The sequence below is a fragment of the Macrobrachium nipponense genome, chromosome 18, assembly GCF_015104395.2.
Source record: "Macrobrachium nipponense isolate FS-2020 chromosome 18, ASM1510439v2, whole genome shotgun sequence".
NCBI classification, from domain to species: Eukaryota; Metazoa; Arthropoda; class Malacostraca; order Decapoda; family Palaemonidae; genus Macrobrachium; species Macrobrachium nipponense.
Genome location: NC_087211.1, coordinates 70,750,353 through 70,774,326, shown reverse-complemented (window position 1 = coordinate 70,774,326; position 23,974 = coordinate 70,750,353). Strand labels below are relative to the sequence as shown.

Here is a 23,974-nt window from a genome sequence, read left to right as displayed (position 1 = left end):
CTGAAGAATATTCAGGCTATGCAGCTGAATTCAGATAATCCATATCAAGATGATTATTATTATGTGGTAAGGAAATGCAGGTTTTCATGAAAACATTTAGTATACTAGGTGGTTGCATTGATTTTACAGTAGATAGTTAGGTATGTAATGTTTTACCGTGAATATCGTGTAGTATTTTGTATTAACCTTTTAATGTTCTATGAGCACTTTTCTCATTGTTTGTTGAGGTCTTCGCTTGTGCAAATAATGTAATCAAGTCTTGGTATCCATTAAGAGGAATGAAATGGTTACTTATCTGTGTAGTGTATCCCAAATCTGTGCTTTTTGGTTGGTTGACTTTGCCTAAAAGAGTTGCTTCCTTCCCTAATGCTGTCTTGCTAGATGGTTTCAGTTGTTTTGTTGCAGATGTGATTAAGCCAAGGTTTTAGTTGGTCAGTTGGGTTTACATATTCTATAGACTTTGGATTTTTTCATTTTTAAGACTGGGAATATGGGAATATACTTGGGATTTGCAGCATATTTTGGTATACAAAATTGTTCTTATGTTCATTTGTTTTGTGTAGCAGATTACTGTTTTTAACATTATTTGAATTGTACATGGGGATTTCAGTCAGTCTTGGCAGTAAGTAGTTGTTTTTTTGAGGCTGTTTTTCTTTTTGACAGGAAAACTGAGTAATGTAGAATAAAAAGGGAATTCTCTATTTGCAAGTCCCTTTTGAAGGTGAAATTTCTGCAGTTTATGGTTTAGGAAAGACAGAATATCTACAGTATTACTTAATCATATACATATACATTGTTTTCCTTAGATGTACAGCGTGAAACAACAGCGAAAAAGGGAGGAGGAGGTCATGTCTATAGATGGGCTTCAGCTACTGCTTCCAGATCGGGGAAAAGATGGAGGGCGGGAATATGAACCCCCGAGACTGGAGAATTCTCTTGGGAAATTGCAAGTTGTGAGTGTCAATGCTCCCAGGAAGATAATAGACTTAGAGGTTGTACATCTTGATCCATCGCATCCAACTACTCCTCTGCAGAGAGAAATGAGAAAGCACAGGCATATGTTGCTACATATTGAAAAGGTCAGTATGTTTGGAGTGGCTGCTTTGAAATGGCAGTAGGTTTTGCAGAGGCATTACTGTCGCTGATATTGCTTGGAAATAACATGACATTGTCAGTCAGAGTTTCTAGTATGTGTGATTAAAATCAGTAAATTGGTTTTATGAATGCAATGGCACTCTCACTGGTAAAAGTATAAATGTGTGATAATTAAGTTTCCAAGTTGTAAAGGTACTTAGTTGATACAATGAATTTTTCTTAATACTTATGGAACTTTGATCAAGTTCTGATTTTAGTAATAGGCAAAGTGGACAGATTTATGATAAAGCTGTAAACGTATTTTTATCTTGCCAGGCAGATATGATTAAGAAATATGGAATATTTTCTTGTGTGGTTGGATCTTTCCACGAGTTGAAAAAAGCCAAGTTTTGTATGCTCTGTCCTAAAGAAGCTGTCAGTAAATACAGTAGGGTCTCGATAATCGCTGGGGGATAGGGCCCAGAACCCCACGTGATAAGTAAATACCGAGTTATCTGGTACCCCCCCCCCTAAAAAATTGCTTTTAAACAAATCGGCCTACTTAATAATTAACCCACCCAAGACCACTATTTCAGTGTTTATAACTGCCTACTTCAGTTCAAGGACCAAATATGTCTTCAACTATCACTCTAAACTAAATTCAAGACAGTTTCAAAGTTATTCTTTCCTATCTTCAATTTCCCCTTCATCAGATCAGCAAACAAAAGTATGTTACCTAACAATTCCTTTCTATTTTGCTGCACCAAACTAAAAGTACATAGTATATCTATTTTGTGAATGACATATTTATGATTAAAAAAAACATGAGTGACGTTGAGCAGTTTAGGATGAGAGTAACTGTTGAATAGCTTGAGAGAGCAGCTTAGGACGAGAATACTGTTACTAGCTTAGAATAACAATGAAATTTGTATTTTAAATAATTTATGGTGATAAGAAATGAAACGTGGACAGTGATAAGATATTCTTTTGTATACTGTTATAATGTGATAATCATTGAGTCAACTATAAAAGTTGTATTGAAGAACATTTTCGTAAATCACAGAATAATAGATCAGTATTATAGTTTTTTTCTGTAAGTGAAGAGAGAGAGAGAGAGAGAGATATGGCTATTTACATTCATAGTACAGTATTTGAAAATTTGTAAATGAGTGTATCCTAAAAATGCATTTAGTCATGAAAAGAAGAAAACACAGTAATTAGTGAATCTTGCTCGTACCAACAAGACTAGGTTTGGTGACGTCACGGTGGTCATAGGTATTTTTTTCGTGAATGAATATACATTTATGATAAAAAAAAATAGTTACTGTACTGCTTAGAGTACCATACTGGAATATTAATGTAATCACATCAAAATAAAGTAACCATTGCATGCTGTAAACATGTAAAGTGTATTTTTGTCTTTTGAAAAATGCATTCCCCAAGGAATTATTCCTTGAAGAGGCTTTTTATTATGAAGATATGCCAATAATATATAAGATATGCGTTTTATTATGAATATATGACAATAATATATAAGGTAAAAATGGTTCTGTTACGTTTACGCTTCGTCGCCGATCACAAACAACAATATGATAATCTATGACAATTATCGTTTGTATGACTGCAGCGTACAGAGAAGTTGATTACGTTATACCAAAACAATAATGAAGTTCGAATTGAAAATTAATGTTTTCCTAAATGTTATTACTACTGTATTTACACTACTACTATTAACATTTCTAAAAGGTTAAGAATGACAAAGGTGCTGTTAAGTGTAACTCAATGTTTACATTTCTGCTGGCCGCTCAACTACAAGTTGATGTCAATGATGTGGAATTATTCCATGAATAGGCTATATATTATGAGGATATGCCAATAATATATAAGGTGAGAATGGTTTTATTACCTTTATTGTCAGTTAATATCATAATGTGAATCTGTTCATGCATTTGCTGGTTATCTGAACCGGACGAGGCTTAGCCTACAACAGACAAGCCCTCGATGCTGTGATTCATACCAGTGATATAGTTTGAGAAGTGGTCCAAGGAAAAATCCGTGATTAACTGAATCCGTGATTGCTGATCCGCAACTAAACGAGGCCCCACTGTAAGATTTACTTTGTTGTGAGCCTTATTAATCGTAAACAGTAATGCTTTGTATTCTAAATTTTATTTGTAGGTTTATGTTACCTTGTTCAGTCTTATTTTTGAATGTGTCTACATTGAGATGTCATCCTGGTTCTTTCAGCTTTATAATGTAATCATGGATCTTGACGATTTGGAAAGGAAGATACGCCACTTACCAGACTGTCCAACCAGAGACGTCTACAAAACAAAGTCTCGTCAGCAGGCTGTTAAGTTGTGGGAAACATGTACTTCACCCCCAGAGAGATTATTGCAGCTTCTGTGTATCAGGAAAGGAAAGGTAAAGCTTATGTGAAATTTTTCTCTTGAAATAAAAGATGGCCTTGAGTGAATTAGCACTTGAACCAGCCAGGTGTATTGCAATGCTATATGTTTAACAACGTACATATCATTTATTGTATTTTCAGAGTTTGTTGCATCGACTGTTGATGTGGCTGGATGACAGTGCTTACACCAAGTTAGTGTGTACTATACTGCAAAATATGCCTGTGTTGACAAAGAAGGATACACATGATCAGCTCTTGACCCTCTTCTGGCCCATCGCAGACCGACTTATTGCTTCTGCAAATGATGGTATACTACTGGAGATAGCCGATATTCTTGTTCCACGGGGATGTGGGGAAGCACCACAGAAGACAAATTTAGTCTCCGCTCTCTATAACAAGGTACTATTTTTGCAGTTATTTTAATCGTGTTGGTTTAAAGTTAGGAAGTATAGTTTAGAAATGCATTGGTCAGCACAGATAGTTTGTATATTCAGAGATGCGTTGGTCAGCACAGATATTGCATAGTTACTGTTCCTGGTATTATTTTTGCAGTTATTTAATCTTGTTGGTTAAGTTTGTATATGTAGAAATGCGTTGGTCAGCACAGATAGTTTTTATAATTAGAGATGCATCGGTCAGCACAGATATTCCTTCTTAATTTTATATGTTTTGTCACTTTTTAGAAAGTTTTGGTTTCGTAGTGGGTAATCACTTTAGACTGACTTGCATAGCATACTTTAAATTGTACTGAAAGCAAAGTGCAGCATTCTGTCAGTACCAAATGCGTTAATTTATGTTTTTTGTTTTTCATCCTTTCTCTTTGGTCTTTGCTACGTAACTGAAGTAATACTCTTCAATTAATGTTTCTCTAGTTCTCACTCCTTCATTTAAGAAACAGATCCATTTGGAAAGTCTTTAGAAAAAAATATGCTCTTGGTCTTGTTGAAGAGTAATAATAACTCTCCAGTGCTAATTTGTCTAAAAATCAAATTGTCAAAAAAATACAGTACAAAGTAAACGATGTGTAATTGAATAATGCAGTACAGCACAGTACTTAAATACTACTGGACAATGCCTTCCTTTTTCGTACGATGAAATATAAAATAAAGAGCAGACATTATGTTGTAGGAAAATATCCTGCTGTCGTAGGTTTGACTTTTATCTTAGGGTACTAGTCTGCTTTTGCTTTGAGAGATGCATTTGAGGAGTAGAAAGCTTTTGTTCCGCTACAGTCTGGTGAGGCGCTCATTTCACACAGACAAATCCACCTAAATATGCTTTAGGGATATCTGAAGCCTCATTGGTCAGCCTCAAGCAATCCTTCCTCCCATGACATCCCCTTGAGTGTTGAAGTGAGGGAGAACCTTGCTTGGTTTAGTAATCATGGGGAAATCTGAGTCATTATCTTTTCCATGCTCCCATAATTGTTATTTCATAGTAAGTTTTATGAAGGTCTAGTAAGCTGTTCAATAAAGTAGTGAATGTAACAATAGTGTTTTGGTGTGTTTGTGTGTGTTTCTCTGCTGATTTTATGGAGGGTGAATACACCAATGTATTGAACTCATTAAAAATCTGGTAACAATTTCATCTAAATCCGTTCCCACCAAAACCTTATGCTATTAATAACCATACTCCAGCTAGGTGCTTGAGAAAATTCCCTTTACATTAAGACCTCAGGTTTGTGAGCTACGAAAAATACAAATTGGTTTAAAATTTATTTTATAAGACTGTTGAGATAATTATTTTTTATGATTATGTTAATGAGTAGTACTGTATAGTGCATAACTATGTTATCAAAGGTTTCTACCAATGATGTGCAATAACAAAAGCTCAAGTAGTTTAATATGGTGTGTTTTGGACAGTAAGAATTTTGGGAACTTTCATATACCATACCAATACCAGACAAGGATATTGGATGAAAGACTCAGACTTTCTCATATCTGCCTTCACCTGATCTCGGATACCACGTAGGCTACGCTACTGAGTTTTAGTCACCGGCAGATTTTTTTTTTTTTTTTTAAGGTATTAGGAGGCCAGGCCCCAAACTGTCTTGTTATGTTGATATGCCACATATTGACTTTACTGAGAACTCTCTCTCTCTCTCTCTCAGAGACCTTCCTGGACAATGTATGAGACCAAAGCCATGGAGACACAATTTAAGATGTCAGCTGTTTAAATAATTTTCTCCAGTTGTCATTTTTCTGTTAAATCAGGTTCCATGTAACTTATATTTGCATATTTTCAGTCTGATGTATATAATCACCAAACACTTGAAAGTTTAATTAAACTTAGCACATTTAAGGCAGTGCACTATTGATTTTGTTTACTGATATGTTTGAAAGTAAATTTTTAGGGTTTCATGTTTACAGTTTTCATTACAGCTTCATAAAAAATTACCCTAAATATAATTTTTACCTTCATTATTGAGTTACCAGTCTTATCAAGTAAACCATGGCTGTGTTTGAATTGCTCTGTTATTACCTCCATTGGTGGAGTTTGGATATAGTATAACTGTAGATTGGACCAAAACCTCCTGTAACTAGTGATCACTGCTGGATGAAACTTTATGTATTAGCTCCCTTAAGAATTTATAATTGCAGCAAGAGAACTCCTAGCTATTAGACTTTGCGTCCCAAAGTTTATGCTTCAAATGTGCATCCTTTCATTTGTTTGTGTGCACGTTCCTTTTTATTACTGGAATTTGATAGTTTAAATCTAGCAGGGTGAGGCTGAAGCAGTAAGCACTGACAAAAATGTATATTGTGTTTCTAATACCAAGTCTCTTGCGTGTGTCCGAATTGTCCTCTGGGCACCCTAATATGTCTTGTAATATAAGACTTGGTGAGGTTTGGAAGTTCCTAGATGAATAAAGATCATTGTTTTTGGTTGTAGCCTGGTCTAATTTTAATTTAGACATAAAAAATTACTTCAGTTAATTATTTGTCATAATTTTCATTTGCTGATTTTTTTTTTCAGTATGGGGTAAGCCTGATTTTGGCTCTAATGGTGCGTGGAGAGCAGTTGGCTTATGACTTTATAGGATGTGGCTTTTGGCAAGAGTACAGATGGCAAAATTTCTTGGAGGGCATCGTGAATGCTCTTGTTTCTCTTCCTGATCCAAACAACAAGTCATCCAGTGATGTCAACAAGTCCTCAAGTGAGCTTCCTCAGGCACTGCCATCAGTTGCTCTGGACTGCTTCCCCTTTCCGACCAGCTGTTCATTTATCAGGTGCTCCGGAGTGGATCCACATCTTTTGAACTTGAGCCAGAAGAGAATGGCACAACTGGAGGCTACTCATACCAAGTCAACCACAACTCAGAGTCCGGCCAAATGTTAATCCTAGGAAATTTTAGGATGAAATGGGATTTCTGTTTTATTTAACATAAATTATGCTTTAACTTTGACTTTTCCATAGGGCCTACAGTTTTATTATCTGTAATAATATTGACAATTCAGATCTGTAACACGAAGATTATGAATTATAAGTTAACATTTTATGAAATAAGTTAAAATCAGAACAATTTTGAAGACAGCTTTGTAGCTTTTTTATAAGCTTCCCAATTTCTTTTGTGTCGGCCACCTTCAAGTCTCAACATTTTCAAAAATTTAAACTGGCCCGTAGGTAATTACTTTCCCTTCCCTTTTTACAGCCATTCATAATACAAAAATTCACTAATGAATTTTTTCATGCTAATAAGGAAGAATGCAATAACCCTGTTTTAGTGTGTCACGCAAGGTTAGGAATCTATACTGTGTCGTCTATAGTTGAATATTAATGGTTCATAATGTCGTTAGTATTAGGTAATGAGCTTGTTAGAAGTGGTGAAACTTACACAAGAGGTTCTGTATTTGTCATTCGTGGAATGTGTGTGGTATGCATGATGCTTTTTTCTGGTTGTTTATTTGAATTGTTTCGAAAATGGTGACTTATAGCAAGGTTTTCTCACTCTTCTTGCTCAAAATCTCATTCCTGACACATACTCTCCTGTTTACTAGATGTTAAGATCAATTATACTAAATGTTCAAATCAACTTATTGGATTTAAGCAGTGACAGGATGATTGGACAGTTATGGATTTTTGAATTGACTGTACTTTATAGTACTTGACTACATATTGTTTTTTCCTTGTATCACAAAATTTACATGAATGGCAAGATTCTAGTGAAATGTTACCTGACGTACAAGGGTATCTTATAAGATATCATCGTTTATTGCCTCGGTTTCAGTTTTTTTGCAGTGCTGTGTTTGAAGGAATACTAAAGCTGTCTGAAGGTGTGCTGCAGCCCTTGCAATGGGTTGCAGATTATGAATGAAATCCACCAATAGAATAATCTGTTCTTGGTTTTGTACGAGTAACTGGAGGATGTCAAGAGATGTGAAATGGAAGTCAAACAGCAGCTGTACAGAAGTGTGGGAGGGTGGCCTACACTACTAGTGTGGGTAAGCAAGTTTTCAGTGTTGCACAGTTTCAAGTTCGTAAATGTTAAGTAACCACCATCGTTTGGCTTACAACAAAATTGTTTGTTTCATCAGTCCATTATTTGCAGATTTGTTTTTCCATATGTTATTTTTGTGCTGCTCCTTTTGGTATTTAGGGATGTTACCCTACTGTGATACACAGTATATGAAAAAGGTGTTTTGCTTTTATTTTCCAACTAATAAATGACTCACATAGTTAATGTGATCTGTTAAAACACTTGTTCGTCATAATTGAGTTAATTTTTTAAAATTAAATACGCTTTGGTATTGGAATGAAGAAGAACTTGTTTATACTCTCATGACATACAGCCTCTTAATTTTTACTTGTAAATGAAAAGGTTGTTCTTAAAGCTATTGACAAAGTTTTTCTTGTTATTTAAATTATACACAGTTTTATAAATGGCTCTAATAATCATTTTATGTTTGGTGGCAGGGCGTTGAGTATTTGTAATTAGCTATTGTACCCTTACTGGGTCTGTGGGGCGATATTGGTTAAGCCCAGGCTACATTTGTTTATGGCCTTCCAACACAGACATCTACTCCCTGCCCACCTCTATTTTTTTTCTAAAATAAATGCCAGTGGAACTGCACCAGATTTTTTATTTTCCTGTCTTTGTTAAGGTTTATTCTGTGGTCAAGTTAGTAATTGAATTTCCACCCTAAATATTAGAACCTTTGAGTCCAAAATTACGACAAAAGTAACACCTAAAGTTTTGAATGTGTACAAAAAAGTAGTAATTTATTACTGTAATGTTGTTTCTGCTTTGTCAGGTTAAACTATAGTATCAAGTAAGTCATCAAATCTTCTAAGTTTTTAATAAATAGATTTTGTTAAGGACTTCTAACATTAAGTCCATTAAGACTGCAGTTATCCAAATGTTCTAAGTGCCATTTTTATGTTTAAATAGTACTACGAAAGTTTGGATGAGCATGTTAATGTACCAGAGGTGAAGGCTAGTAAAGAGAACCGACGTTTTAGGTAAGTAGTTTTAGGTAAGTACACTTTGATACAGAGACTGAAATTGCAATGTAAAAGACAAGTAGGGTAATCGGTTATAAGTTGTGTGGGTTCATACGGTGTGAAAAGTAAGTAGGGATAGTGCTAACAGGCATTTTATCTAAAGTTCAGTTGTGTTGAGAATAAATACAAAATATTTGTCAAGTGTTTTCCAGGAGGGACTTGTTTGCAAAGAGCCACAAGATTTCACAGCGCCTCATGACTTGGTTGGTATGGTGTTGGCGTCCTACCTCGGTGGGTCTCGGTTCGATTTTCGGCCCTTCCATTGAGGAGAGAGAGATGAGTATTTCTGGTGATAGAAGTTCACTCGACGTGGTTCGGAAGTCACGTAAAGCCATTGGTCCCGTTGCTGAATAACCACTGGTTCCATGCAACGTAAAAACACCATACAAACAAAAACACAAGATTCCAGGCAATTTGGAATTTATTGCCAAGTTGAATTTCAATGAATTAAGCTATTGTAGATTCATGAGCAAATCGTCAGCTGTAGTGATTAGAATTAGTAGAGAAATACTTGGGAAGGCATAAACAAACCAATGAGTACTGCCCCTAGGCCTAAAAGCACGGTTCTTCAGATATGTGCATTCCATGGTCCCTGTGAGATGGAATAGTAAGAGAAGTTTTGTGCTGGCTAGTCTTCAACAGGAGGAGAAAAGCAATAGTGGTTTTCTCAGGGAGAAATATAGTTGCAATGACACACAAACCACCTTTTACTATGTATTGTAATCCAGAAAGCATTTGATTTTGCTTGAGGTAGGAATATTTTAGCTCCTCTGAAACGAACATGACTTAAATTTGACAAATTTTCCCAACTTTTTCATTCTCATCTCGTGGGGGTTAGTTCCGCCAGTGCACCTCATATGAGGCACTGTTAGGCATTACTTGATGGTTTTTGCGTGTGCCTTTGGCCCGTAGATGCAATCCCTTTCATTCCTTTTACTGTACCTCCTTTCATCTTCTCTTTCTTCAGTCTTAGTTTTCACCCTCTCCTGACAATTGATTCATGGTGCAACTGCGACGTTTTCCTCCTGTTACACCTTTCAAACCTTTTACTATCAATTTCCGTTTTGGCACTGAATGACCTCATAGGTCCCAGTGCTTGGCCTTTGGCCTAAATTCTACAAATTTTCAATTCTCCTAACATTTGATTCATAGTGGAATTGCGAGATTTTCCTCCTGTTACTTCTTTCAAACCTTATACTATCAATTTCAGTTTCAGCGCTGAATGACCACATAGGTCCCAGTGCTTGCCCTATGCCTAAATCTTATATTCTCTGCTGTTAACTTTACTTTTAATTTCGGCCTCATTTTTTTAATGTCTAAAACGGGCAATATGAGACTTGAGAAATGTGACTCAATGGTCTCATTATTATATTGATATATAATATAATAATAATAAAATCCGTGTGGGTGACAGTAGGGTAGACGTGACAACCACCCACCCCCTGCAAACTGGTTTGTCTGCCCCGGATGGAGCGGAGTATGTTAGGGAAACATCCACCGCCCTCCTGTAAACCTGTTTATCCGCCCCGGATGGGGTCGGGTAGGTAGGAGAGACAAGCACAGCCAACAAGCTCGTTAATATTAATACTCACTTTAAAGTAACTTATTTCAATAGGTATATGTACTTGTGCTGTCACTGTGAAACTGAGAGACTCCTCTTATCCCTGTGTAACACCTTAGTAAAAATGTAATCTTTTAGATAATGGAATGAACTTCCTACATCTTGCTTCCATTCATACTTCCTTCCTACAATTGGAGGCAGTTTACCCTTCCTTTTCTTATTTTTCTCGGGCCTTAGCTTAGATTTCCATGAAATAAACGATATGTAAGATACAATGGAAATGAGACTACGTTTCTAACTGATATTCAATCTAATATTGTCGGTGGTCATTTTATTTTGCTTGCCATTCGGAAAGCTAGATAAAAAAAAACTTCATTCTCAAGTAACATTAGTATAAAATTCTGAACAGCAGTTAATGATGTTAAAGTATTAGCTTTAATAACAGCCGATAACTACAGGAGTTGAAGCCGATCCAGAAAATCAAGGATCTCGTGAGGGCATAATGGTTTAAGTCCTTGTCTCTTTAAGAGTCGGGAGGTTAATCGAGTAACATGGTGTTGCGTTGTGCTCTCGCCTTATCGACGATATTATTACCGGTCGAATGTTAATTGATAGTTGTTCGCTTATCGGTATTATGTATCGTAGAGCTGTTATACTCGTGAGGTCGAAAATCCTTTAATAAAATAATGGGAACTCGTTGGTTGACACCACCACTATACATGGGCCTACTCCAGAACTGGATTGCACATTGTCGGGAAGCAGTGGTGAGTATTTTAAGGCTATTTTGAGTTACTTTGTCTCATTGCAGGGGTAAATTTGACTAAATGGTCCACGGGAATGGAGTGGCGTTGCTTTAAGTGGTTTGTCGCTGTTTAACATGATTGAATTAGCCGATTATACATCGCCGTAGCACACCTAGGTAATGGCTGACCCGTGGCTTCCGGCACCGTGACCCAAAATCACCTGCATTATTTAATTGTGCCATATTCGCTGTTACCGATTACTATAGAGTGAATGCGGAGTTCACTTTCAGTTTTACATACTCAAGGCCGATGTTTTCAAATGTAGGTCAAACGTAGCTGTCGACAATCGGCAACATAGGCCTAGTAGGTCTCAGTTAGAGCATACCTAGCTATCGACACTCAACATTGCCCTAGGTCTCAGTTAAGCATAAGCTATCGGTATTTGGCAGTAACGGCCCAGGTCTCAGTAGTTAAACATAGCCACCGGTATTGGGCATCAACGGCCTCCGTCTCAGTTAAGGTATAGTTTAGCTACATTCGGCAACATCGGCCAGGTCTCAGTTAACGGCCCAGGTCTCAGTAGTTAAGCATAGCTACCGGTATTAGGCTTCAACGGCCTCCGTCTCAGTTAAGGTATAGGTAGTTAGCGACATACGGCAACATCGGCCTAGGTCTCAGTTAAGGCGTAGCTATCGGTATTGAGGAGCAACGGCCCAAGTCTCAGTTAATCATAGCAATCGGTATTGGGCTTCAACGGCCTCCGTCTCAGTTAAGGTATAGGTAGTTAGCGACTTTCGGCAACATCGGCCTAGGTCTCAGTTAAGGCGTAGCTATCGGTATTGAGGAGCAACGGCCCAGGTCTCGGTAGTAAGCTTAGCTACCGTACTTGGCTTAACCCCCGCAAGACGCGGTAAATTTGAACGGCGGGTGGTGGTTTATACCGTTACGTTAGCTAAAATTGATTATACGCTGATCCGCACAGGTTACGCACAGTCATTATTTGTAGTATTGTTAATATCTTCTTTATTACTTACTATTTCACTTCAAGTAAATTGCAAGTTCAAGACAGAATCTTTCTATATGAAATGGACACCTTTTAAATTGTATTATTCCCTTCTCTATATTTTTCTAGATTTTCCTTTATTATCCAAAATTTGGTCAATATTCCCAGCGTTAGTGAAGACAAATTTTGTATCCTAATTTCATAAATTACTGCTTGATCATTTACGTAAACTCATTGCTATAATATTCCAAATTACTTGTCATTCAGGGGAAAGCAAAAGCCAGATGGATATACAACATTTTCGGAACATTTTTAGAGTATAATTCATAACTACTCAACACACTGGCACTCAACGCAAAACACCTCTGAACGTATGTGAAATATGCCTTGTTCAGTAACACAGCACAAACAAGCATTGGTATTATATATATATATATATATATATATATATATATATATATATATATATATATATATAAGAACGTGAGTGCATGAACATGTTCATTCATATATCTACATGTGATACAGTATACTAAACAAAAAAAAGAAAGGAAAAATTATGTACATCCATAAGTCGGTATTACTCTTAGTTCTTCTTATGATATGAAGCAAAGCATGCAGCACAAAGCCCAACATCACACTTTTGGCATTCCCAAGTAGAGCGTACTCTGCGTTCATGCCCAGCGACACACATTCTCAGCTACCTTTGGGCAATTTATGTAACTCATGAACATCTTCAGGAACTGCAATCTCATGTGAAGGTGGCTCAATTCGAGCTTCCCTGCTTGCAGCAATCTCTGCATGCTTCTTCTTTTTGTGTGATGGCCTTTTCGGTCTAGTCCTCAACCAAAGCCTCAATTATTGAAAGCATGTAGTGCTTTCGTGGCATTCTGTTCTGGGAGCTTGTATGCTTTATGTACAGTATATAACTGTTTAGAACAGCAGTCCCAAAAAGAGCAAAGGCCACCTTTGTTGTCCATTTGACTGTGCGCCTCTCAGCCAAATACTTGTACAGCTTTGAGCCTTTGAGGTCGACGCCCCCCATGCATTTGTTATAATCAATGACAACATTGGGTTTTGTTACCACCTTCCCCTGCTATTTGTATAGTCAGAATAACCCCCCTTTGATTTTGTTGAAAGAAAATTGGTTGGTTTTTACCATCCTTGAATGCAACACACAAAAGAGGTCCCTTCCTCCTTTCACACACTTTCTGGTTTGCCAAGGAGGCATTTACGCAAGTCTTTGGAAGCCCCTTCTACTTTTTCTTACTGTACCAGTAGCAGTAGTTTTCATGTTGTACAGGTCCTGGAATAGCTGGGGAGAGGTAAAATAATTATCAAGTCCTAGATGGTAACCTTGATATAAAAGGTCAGCCTGCCTCATCAAACGCATCACTAAATTGTAAGTGAAACCCTCACCACTCCTATCTTCCTGCCTGACCCCCTTATACACCTCAAAGGTATGAGTATAGCCAGTTTCAGTATCACAAGGCACCACAGCTTGACACCAAACCTTGCATGCCTTTTTTGCGGCATGTACTGTCGAAGATGAGGTGTGCGACCTCTAAAACCTACCATACTTTCATCTATGGCAATGTTTTGCGAGGGATGAAAATATCTTTTGAAGACATGTGCAAAATGATCAATAACTGGTTTGATCTTATAAAAGCGGATCATAATCTTGAGAGTCTTGGGCAGGCATTTCTTTCATTGTTTGCAAAGTGCAAAAATTTCAAGAGCAGTTTGAACCTGTCTCTGGCAAAATGTTCCCGAAACCAAGTTTGGGAGATTGGTTTATGGCAAGTGTCCCAGTAATCGTTTATCTCTGGTAATCTCACAATTCCCATATTGAGAGCTATGCCAATAAAAGCTCTCATTTCTTTGATGTTAGTGTGCCCATCTGTTATCCAATTATGAACGGCTGCTCGTGGATGGCACTGCAAATACTCCCTCTTATTAGATACAAATGAATCACTGTACCTATTTATTTCATTGACTATAGTCTGCATAAAGGAATCAGGAAAAAATAAATTGAAATAAGCAATTGGGGGGGGCGTCGGCCTGTGGAGAATGCATAGGTCCTGGGGTGGCACTAAATGGCACTGGAATAGGGCCAGCATCCTCACCAATGAGGCACGCCCACACACCACCTGATACACATGTATTTGTTTCACTTTCTGAAGATGATCCGTCATCCTCATCACTGTCGCTTTCCATTTCACTATCAGTATCATCAGAATCTGAAAGTTCCTCATCACTTGTTTCATAAAATGAAATGTCAGTGATTTCGTTTGAAACTGAAGGGGACGCCATAACTTTCAACCTAAAATAAATAAGGTAAAAACATTTTGCAACTACTGATATGCGATGTATTTACATAACTTACAGCTCGTATTAACTCCATTTTCTCTATATCTCGTTTTTATCCAATATCAGCATGCAATAATAACGAAAAATAAGAATTATGATAAAGATTATCACTCGAAACCAAGACGCCAACCATGATATCTCAATGTTCATTCAAAAAATATTAGCTTTTGCTACGAATTCACTTATACGATATACGAATTATTGCCTTACTGGTAATTCCTGTTATCACTAAAAAACTTATACCTATTATCATTCTATCATGTCTTTATCCCATATTAACCTGTAATAATTACAAAAATAACGATAAAAAATAACAGTTATCGAGAGGGCCGTTACGAAACACTCAAAACCAACGCCGAGACTGAAGTTTTCCCTGGGAATTTTGCTTTTTTCCACGTCATAAACCTTTAACCAATTAAGTAACGGGATTCTAATGATGTCATTGTGATGTAATAACATTTAGCCAATGACATGAAGTATTGATACGGCATCAGAGAGCACGGTACTGGTGTAAGAAATCTGTCTCTGTAAGTATTGGCGCGCGGTTCAATCGGCCACTAAAGTGGCTCAGCGTCGGGAGTTGGAAAGCCAGAAAAGTGGCTCCTCGTCTTTTGGCCTAGGTCTCGGTTAAGGCATAGCTATCGGTATTGGGGAGAAACGGCTCAAGTCTCAGTTAACCATAGCAATCGGATTTTGGCAGCAACGGCCCAAGTCTCGGTTAAGCATAGCAATCGGTACTGGGCAGCAATGCCCCAAGTCTGTAAAGCATAGTTATCGACATTTGGCATCATGAACCTACTTAGGTCTCTGTTACGGCATATGTATTGCATAGCAATCAGCCAGGATGTCAGCTAGCCTATGTGTTTGTAGAGCTAATACTAATCACTTGTTTTAACAATTACTGTTACTACTTGAGTGGTACGTAACCACGTGGTAATTCAAAACTGTCAAATCTTTGTCAGTTGGGTTTGGTGGCCACCCTAACGCAGTCCAATTTGTCGAGTTTTATTTAAAATTTGTTTTTTTTTTTTATTTGCTAAGCTTGGTATAGCGTCAATGTCGTATTTGAATGACCAGTATTTTCCAGAATCTTATCCAGGTGTTCTTGTGCTATGGTACTTGGGACATAGAATGACCCCTATCCTTATTTTATTTTTGTTACTACCAGTAGATCCTAGTGGAGCGTGCTACCTTCATATCACTGAATGTACAGTTGTACACAGGTTTCCCTGGTACACCTTCTTGAGGGACTTCGAAAAATTATATGGTAACAGTGTTTACTGAGGGGGATGGGGGGAGGACTCTTCCTCTCTTAGCAAGAGTTCCACCAATAAGCTCTGGAATTCTTTCAGTGGGAGGAGTCATTAGGTATGGTTGGAGAAACCCACACACACACACAGGAGTAAAAAAAAAAAAAGTAATCTGAACAGGTTATATCGCTGTAACTAAGATTACTGTCTTACTTTTAATATAAGTTTTGTTTATTAAGATTCCATTTAACTTTCGTCTAAGGCGTTATCTTACCACCGTGTCTGTTATTATGTATCGGTCATATTCATTACGCAATACTTAAAATTGATCAAAATTTTAGAGTTACATTGGTATTGGAGAATCACGAACATCATAGCAGGATATTTTAACCTTATCATGAAAGCCAAGTTTATAGTATCGGTTGCAGTGCGTTTCCTACCAATAATATAATATGAAGCATTGAAACATACCCAAACACTAAGTGAACGAGTTGAAAGTGTCGACGCCTTAGCTCCTCTCTCTCTCTCTCTCATATTAGCTACTTTAAATTGACATGTCATCTAGAAATACCACTGCGCTAAGTATGCAGTTTTGATATGTCATTAACACCCTCTAATCTTGACTAACAAATAATATATGCCATATATATTTTTTTTCGGGGGCGGGGTGGGGGGGAGTGGTGTCGGGGATTTAGTTCTTGTTGTTAAGCCGTCTTACAGGTTTTGGAATTCTAAAATGTAATTCAAACTGACAAGCTTCTTGCTTTTGCTGTACCGATGTCCTCAGCCTGGCTTTGCTACAACTGAAATGGGTGGGGGTCTAGGGGTAAGGTGGGCCTGTTGCGACCCCGATGAGTGGACGAAGTACTAGATATGCTCGTGGATAGAGCGTATGGCTAACGAAAAGCTCCATTTGAAATACATATAGAAGGAAAAGAGAGAGAGAGAGAGAGAGAGACTGAGGAATCAAAATGAAACTACTAGGGACAGAGAAAATTCCACAACGTGTAATGGAAATTGAAGAAGGACTCCCAAACTTGGTGGAAACTTTTAACCATTCCCATATGGTAAACTTAATTCGTTTGCCAATGATAAACAATTGTTGATGTCAGAGGTTTCATGTATTCATGGTTGGGTTTGTATTCCTCTTGAAATATACTGTAGAGGTATTCCCTACACGCCCTTCATTACAATAATTATTACATGATATGGATAAACATATCTACTTGGCTTATATTTCTAATATATTAATTGTGATACATGTTTTAATGTCATACGGACAGAAATTCCTTTCGCTCTTATCATTCGTGGAGTATAAGAGAAAGACGTCTCTATTGTTAAACAGCCCTTTCAGTCGTTTACCTGTCCATTGTGGAAAGAGCTATTTGGAGAAATGTAGTTTGATGATATTGTCCTAGGGTTGCTCTTTTTAGATAATTTTGAGAAACAATCAGGATAGCGAAATTCCCTTTAGATTTGAACTCCTTTAAGATATCAAATTCACCATTCTAATAAATAAATTATAATAATCAATACCTGGAGCTAAACGATATGCATAGGTCTGTTTACGATTTTTTTTTTACATCATACGACATGGAAGTTCAGCGGCCAAGCATTGGGGTAATCCAAATATACACACTCAGTTTTTATTCCTTTATTTTTAATATTAATGAGAAGTCCAGAAACCTTCCTTCTAGATCACCTCTTACAATCTGTTAGGCATAGAAGATTCATGGTTTCTGACGATCGTGGTCGGTTGTGGAAGAGTTTCCATTGTGTTCCCAGAGGTTCATAAGTTGATCTGGTCTCATCTCCCTCTCAGGCTCCCAACATTTTACCAAATTAGCCTAAATATTCTCAGTGAGGTTCATGTCTGTATCCTTACTTGGCCAGTCAAGCAACTGCAGATCCTCTCGACCTTGAAACCATTCCTGGACTATTCTGGCCGTATGAATGGGGGGGGGCAGCGGTCGTGAATGAAAATGACAGGAGCAGGTGGGGAGGAATAAGTTCCGCTGTTGATGTGAAGGAAGTTAGAAATCCCGAAGAATTTCAATGTATTTTTCACCAGTGAACCTCCACTCAATCCTGGTGATATCATCCATATAATGTAAGAAGATCCAGCCCCAAACGTTTACTGTGACGTGCCCATTCCTGGTCACCTCGTAAATTTCCTCTGTAGTATCTGAAGGAAAAAAAATCTAATTTTAACAATTTACGCTTTGCTTTTATCGTAATAGGGAAAAAAAATGCTATATCGTTTTGGGAAATAAATGCTAAGTAACAACCCTTGGAATAAGTTAAGAATGTTTATTAATCTGCAAAGGATTAATACTTATAGCATTAACTTTAATCTGCAACAGTCCGTTATGATATGATATTCTTTAATTCAGTAACAGGCTGTACTCTATATTATAATTTGCCTACGTGATTATTCATAACATTAATAATGCATTTGATTAATGCCTGAAAGCTGGCCATAGTAGAACTAATGGGGGGTTTTCAATGAAGAATTTTTTATTTTCACACTTCTCGTGGCAATATAATTCAATTAGCGGAAAATACATGGTTATTGACAAAATTATTATCTTTTGATTATAATATTACCCTTGCTTATAATTATTATAGTCTGACTGTTATTAATGATTATAGAAACTCACCTTATATTACTCGGTCTTCGGTTATGTATTCTGCCGTGACTTCTGCTAGTAAAAGACCTTTCGTCACTGCATACAACTCGAGACCAAAATTCCATATGCTCCTCCACAAATTGTTGAACAAAGGCAAGCCTATCAGCACGATGCCGTTCGGCGAGAAATTCCTTCTTGGCAGGAATTCTATGAGGTAATCCTGCCTCATCCAGACGTCTTCGCACCGTCATATGCCGAAACATTTAATGCCAGACGTTCACGAATAGCAATAGTATTGGGTAAAAAGCATCTTTCTTATGCTGCTCGTCGAATGTCGTCGTTATCCTAACGGGTGGTCTTTCGTGTGGAGGTCTTCGAACTGAAATACGTAATTAACATGCCGACAGCTATGTTCCTAGGCGGCCATCTCTTCTTCACCTTCGTAATGAAAGCATATGGCTGATGCCCTGAGTCCAAATGAAGCTTGCGAAGGAGGTAACTAAACACAAGTATAACAGTAGATTTACCATCAATCACAGTGTCTATCGTTCTACTACTCCACCATACATGCAGATATCTCTTACTCCAATAATTATAATCATTTACTCATAACCCAAGTCAATAGTCACTAAAGAAAGAAAAAAATTTTTGATCTTAAGACAAAAATGTAATAGCTACTACTACTGCTGCTGCTGCAATAATAATATGTTATGATTATTAATAATTAATAATATTGTTCCCTTGTTTTTCAACGTAGACCAAAAGTAATATATCCATTGCTTAAGGTAAGGTAGTACGGTACGGAATTTGCACATTTTTTCCGTACCTGAATTGTACCGTACCGTACTTCGGTAAAAATTGTAGTTGCGTAATTCCGTACCGTACACATAGGCTATAAAGATTCAACCGTTACCGGTACCGTACCGTAATGCCAGCCTTGATGGCAGGTAACAACAGCGTGAATCGTATATATATATACAACATTTTAAATTATTACTATTAGATTAGATAGATAGATAGATACAAAAAAAAATCGTGCAAAATATACTTAAACTAGTAACATTCAGAGAGAGAAGGGAGGGGGGAGGAGAGGTGAGGGAAGTCTCTCAAGACGGTGTACCAGGTAAACCTGTGTCCAACTGTACTGTCACGCACAATAGTCGTTCCCTCCGCTGATCCAGAGTGAACACGAATCCGCGACTATGAAACCCCGGAGCAGTTGAGCAAGTTAAACTAACGGAGCATCCAATAGATGTTGCGCCGTCAGGACAAGGAAGGAGGAGTGGGCAGCAAGATAGTTTTCTTGAGCATAGAGTAAAGTATCCTTAATTTATTAACGTTAATTAAGAGAGTGGTCGTAAACATTTTGTTGTTGACGATACTGGGTTTGAGTGTAAAATGTGCATTTAAGGAAATATGCGAAATAAATATGAGACTAAAAGAAAGGCTTAGGAACTCAGTATTTATGAAATGGCATTTCCTATAGATTATTAAAATCTTATATACTGACATGACTGTCCACGAGATCGATACAAAACTTTCACCAAGTGTTAACGGTGGTGTCTGTAAGCAGCAAGCCACCTCTCTCTCTCTCTCTCTCGTCTCTCTCTCTCTCTCTCTCTCACTCTCTATATATATATATATATATATATATATATATATATAGATATATATATATATATATATATATAATATATATATGTATATATAACATCTATATCAGCAAATTAGCAAAATTTTCAGTTCACTTACTTTATCGAGGTAGCAACCATACACAGATACATGTCTATTACTTATACAATTCATGATTGGGCCAACCTCCATAGAGAAAGCGCGGGCGATGTGGGCAATAACACAAAAAAATTTTGGGCTATATAATAATTTTCTTTATTTACTAAATTTTAGTAATTAAATTAAAAACAACATGAAATATTAGGATACTTTCACCAATATAACAGGTTCATATTTGGTGGAAAAGAGAAAGACAGAACCACGAATATAACAAGACAAAGATGAGTAGAGAGAAAGAGAGAGAGATAACTTATTAAGTTCTTTTCTAGATTATGGTGTGAAGAAACCTCGTGTTCTTAATTTTCTTCCTAGCACCAGGTCAGTTGCAAAATAGAGTCATTATCCATTTTTACTATATAACAGGTTCATATTTGGTGGAAAAAAAAGAGAAAGACAGAACCACAGAATATAACAAGACAAAGATGAGTAGAGAGAAAGAGAGAGAGATAACTTATTAAGTTCTTTTCTAGATTATGGTGTGAAGAAGCCTCGTGTTCTTATTTCTTCCTAGCACCAGGTCAGTTGCAAAATACGAGTCATTATCCATTTTACTATATTTCTTTAGTAAGGATATTTTCATCCTTGTTTTCAAGATGCATTGTAATAGAAATAACTTAACTCAATTCTGTGTTTTTCAAGAAGCAAGTAGTTTTCTAGTGCCGATGTAGTTATAGCCAATTCTAAACGTGTAAAAGAGTTAATATGTTTTTGTAGGAAGGTAACTTTTCTCTCCTGTAAAGTCAACTGCCATTTTCCTTGCCGTTTCCCTGACCATTTCCTGTCTTAGGGAGGGTTAGGAGCCACTAGCTTCTACCTTTGCATTGGAGAGTTAAGTTGCCTAGTATATGGCCATTCGTAGGCTGCAGCTTTTAGCTCCACTAATTCTATAACAGGGCTTTATTTCTTCTACCTTTTGGACCCCTTTTAATAATCTAGCCTTAGTTTCTTAACTGCTGTGCTCTTATTCTGTCTCAACTTTATTACCTTAATCTGTTTTCCTTCTTTCTTGGAATGAAGCGCGTTTTGTAATTCCTTTATTTCAAAATAAAACAAAAAACAAAATAAAAGTAGTGATATTTACAAAAGCTTCTATGTGTTTAAATTTAAGGCTTATTTCAGTTTGACTAAATGTTAAACTAAAAAACCATCACATTTTTCCGACAATTGGCAGATAAATTTGAACCAATATCACTTTTTTTTCATTAATTTTGAGATACTATAAATATTACTTTTCACTTTAAACCTATGAAATATGCATGATCTTCCAAAACATTAGCATTAACTGGTAATCAAGTAAAAGGAACATAACTAAAAACACGTGAGCTAGTGTCAATATTTTATCATTATTATTTTTATGATAATATACAATGAGTAGATGTCCAACCTCCATCTGCATCTGTGACCTCACAGACGATCAGGTATGGAATCTACAGTTTATATTATGTAACAGAAGTGTGGGTTATGTATTTGATTTCCCTGGAACGTGTTTTACGCAGATATTTTTTTTTCTTTATCAAGCACGCTTTAACAATACATTTTCTTAACCTTACATGTCATGTCGTTTCATTGTTGTATTTATTATTTGACGACATTATTGACTCTGTATTTGTTTTTAAATAGTATTTAATTGCTGTCATTATCGACCGTATTAAACAGTATTATTTACATTTGTGTTATAAGGATACGTTCACACCAAATGCGTTGCCTATAGAAATGGGACTGTTTAGGATTTTCTGCTTTATTTCTATATTGGATTTCAATTTACGAATCAAGTTATGCTCAAATAAAATTGTACTCCTTTACCTGATTTTCACTTTTATATAGGACAAAATTTAGTATAATTAAATTTCGTTTTACCTTTTCTTTGTATGCATATGATATAAATTTAAGATCTTAAAACTTACCTATAGTTTTTGAAAATCATTATGGTTGAGTAGTTGATTATTATATATAATATATAATATTCTCTTGATGTCTCGGCTAATTCATTTAGAATGTATCTTTTAGTTATTTGGTTAAATCCAATAACAATAAAACGTAGCTTAGAAAAATGGTCATTGTTTTTTGCTCAGTTCCAATTGCCCGCCTGTAGTTAGTATTGTTTTTTCTTGTAGACAAAAAGGTAAATAAAGGAAAATCCCTAAATATATTTTAATAGATAAGACGATAAGAGACCAAACAAAAAGATACGTACTGCAAAAGATCCCGTAAAAAAGAGAGAGAGAGAGAGAGAGAGAGAGAGAGAGAACTGCAGAATTTATAACACCTAGAAACAAGGCATGATTGGAAATCTTTCAGAATGTTTCTTGCTATATTTTGATAAATCGAAATATCTCTTGTGAAATATTGAAAATCGGGAAGGAAAAAGAGGGATATAGAGGAGAGTCTATGAATTGGGTACTCCAGTTTGAAGAAAACTGTGGCCTTACTTGGCCTGCCTTGGCAGCAGCTGTTGTGTGACGTTATTGTCTAGATGTTGTCTGAAATACGGAGAGAAGTCTAACGCAAGGATAGTCATGTGTTTATAGGCTGCCTATTCACTGGTGAGGGTTCCTCCTAATACTGATGATGGAGGTGAACAGGCCAAGGAAATGGAATTGAACGAGAGAATTTCGGCCTTGCGAGACACCACACAGTACCAGAGAGAGCAGCAATGAACTTGGACAGGATCATTTTCAGCTGCAACAGAGGCTTGATACAATGAAGACATTCAGCAAGGCGGGCGAAAGGAAGAAAGCACTCGTGTGATCCAGATAATCAGGGGGTGTGCAACAACAGGCCTGTCCAAGAAAGGGACCCACTTATTCGAAGGTGAGACGTTGTTTCTGAAGGAGAACGATCAAGTGAAGAAGGAGAAGGACGTGCAGATATAGACCGAAGAAGCGGCGCGGATGGCGAGGCTCGTCCAGGAACGAAAAGCGCTAATCCGACAGGAAAGACGCCGAGGTCAGGTTCCAGCTCCTGCAGAAGGAAGTGGAAGATCTCACGAAGGAAACGTGTGTACTACATTGTGAAGTTCAGGTTGCGAAACTGAAGAGAAACGAGCTGAGGTGCCTTCTAGAGGAAGAAGGGATCATCGCTTCAAGTCGCCTGGATAGGAAACACAGGTGTCCCCACGGGCGAAACGGAACGACCAGTTGGAAGATGAGGTTCGACAGCTGCGAGGAGCGAAGGAGAAATCGGTTTGACAGCTCAAGAACCACCAGAGAAATTACAGATGCCTGGAAAATGAAGGAGCAGCTGTCCATGTTCAAGGAATGGCGCGACCAAGTCTAAGCTGGCCTTGCGAAGAGGGCTCAGATGTCAAAAATTTGAGGAGAATGTTTGTTGTATGGAAAGTTTTTTTTTTTTTTTTAATCAATAAAGTTTATTTACAAACTGCGATTTTCATTTACACATTATTTTTTTGCAGCCAATTTTGTTATTTACATAATAATTCGAGTTTAACTCGAATTTAAAGGACTTCTTTCATAAATCCATGTGTTAGAATTGATTTTAGTTTGCAATGGATTTTAGGAGTGAACTGCAATACTTTATTTATATGGAAGGTTTGATGTTTATATGTAATAAGTTTGCTTTGTTAATCGTTGAAGGATATGAAAGTTAGAGGGAAATAAGTATAAAATGTTTTGTAAGAGTT

General features: G+C 36.9%; 1 protein-coding gene and 1 pseudogene across 1 annotated transcript; one reads left to right on the top strand and one right to left on the bottom strand.

Moving 5' to 3' along the window:
- On the top strand, positions 1 to 8,555 carry LOC135197137 (protein PAT1 homolog 1-like; the record flags this gene model as incomplete). Its single annotated transcript, XM_064224107.1, is given in 5 exon segments — positions 1 to 66; positions 807 to 1,079; positions 3,322 to 3,498; positions 3,626 to 3,883; positions 6,461 to 8,555. Coding segments are annotated over 5 exon segments (1,137 nt in total), but the record flags the coding sequence as incomplete, so codon positions are not given.
- Positions 1 to 23,974, bottom strand: part of LOC135197138 (protein PAT1 homolog 1-like) — a 91,135-nt pseudogene that overhangs the window by 14,186 nt on the left and 52,975 nt on the right.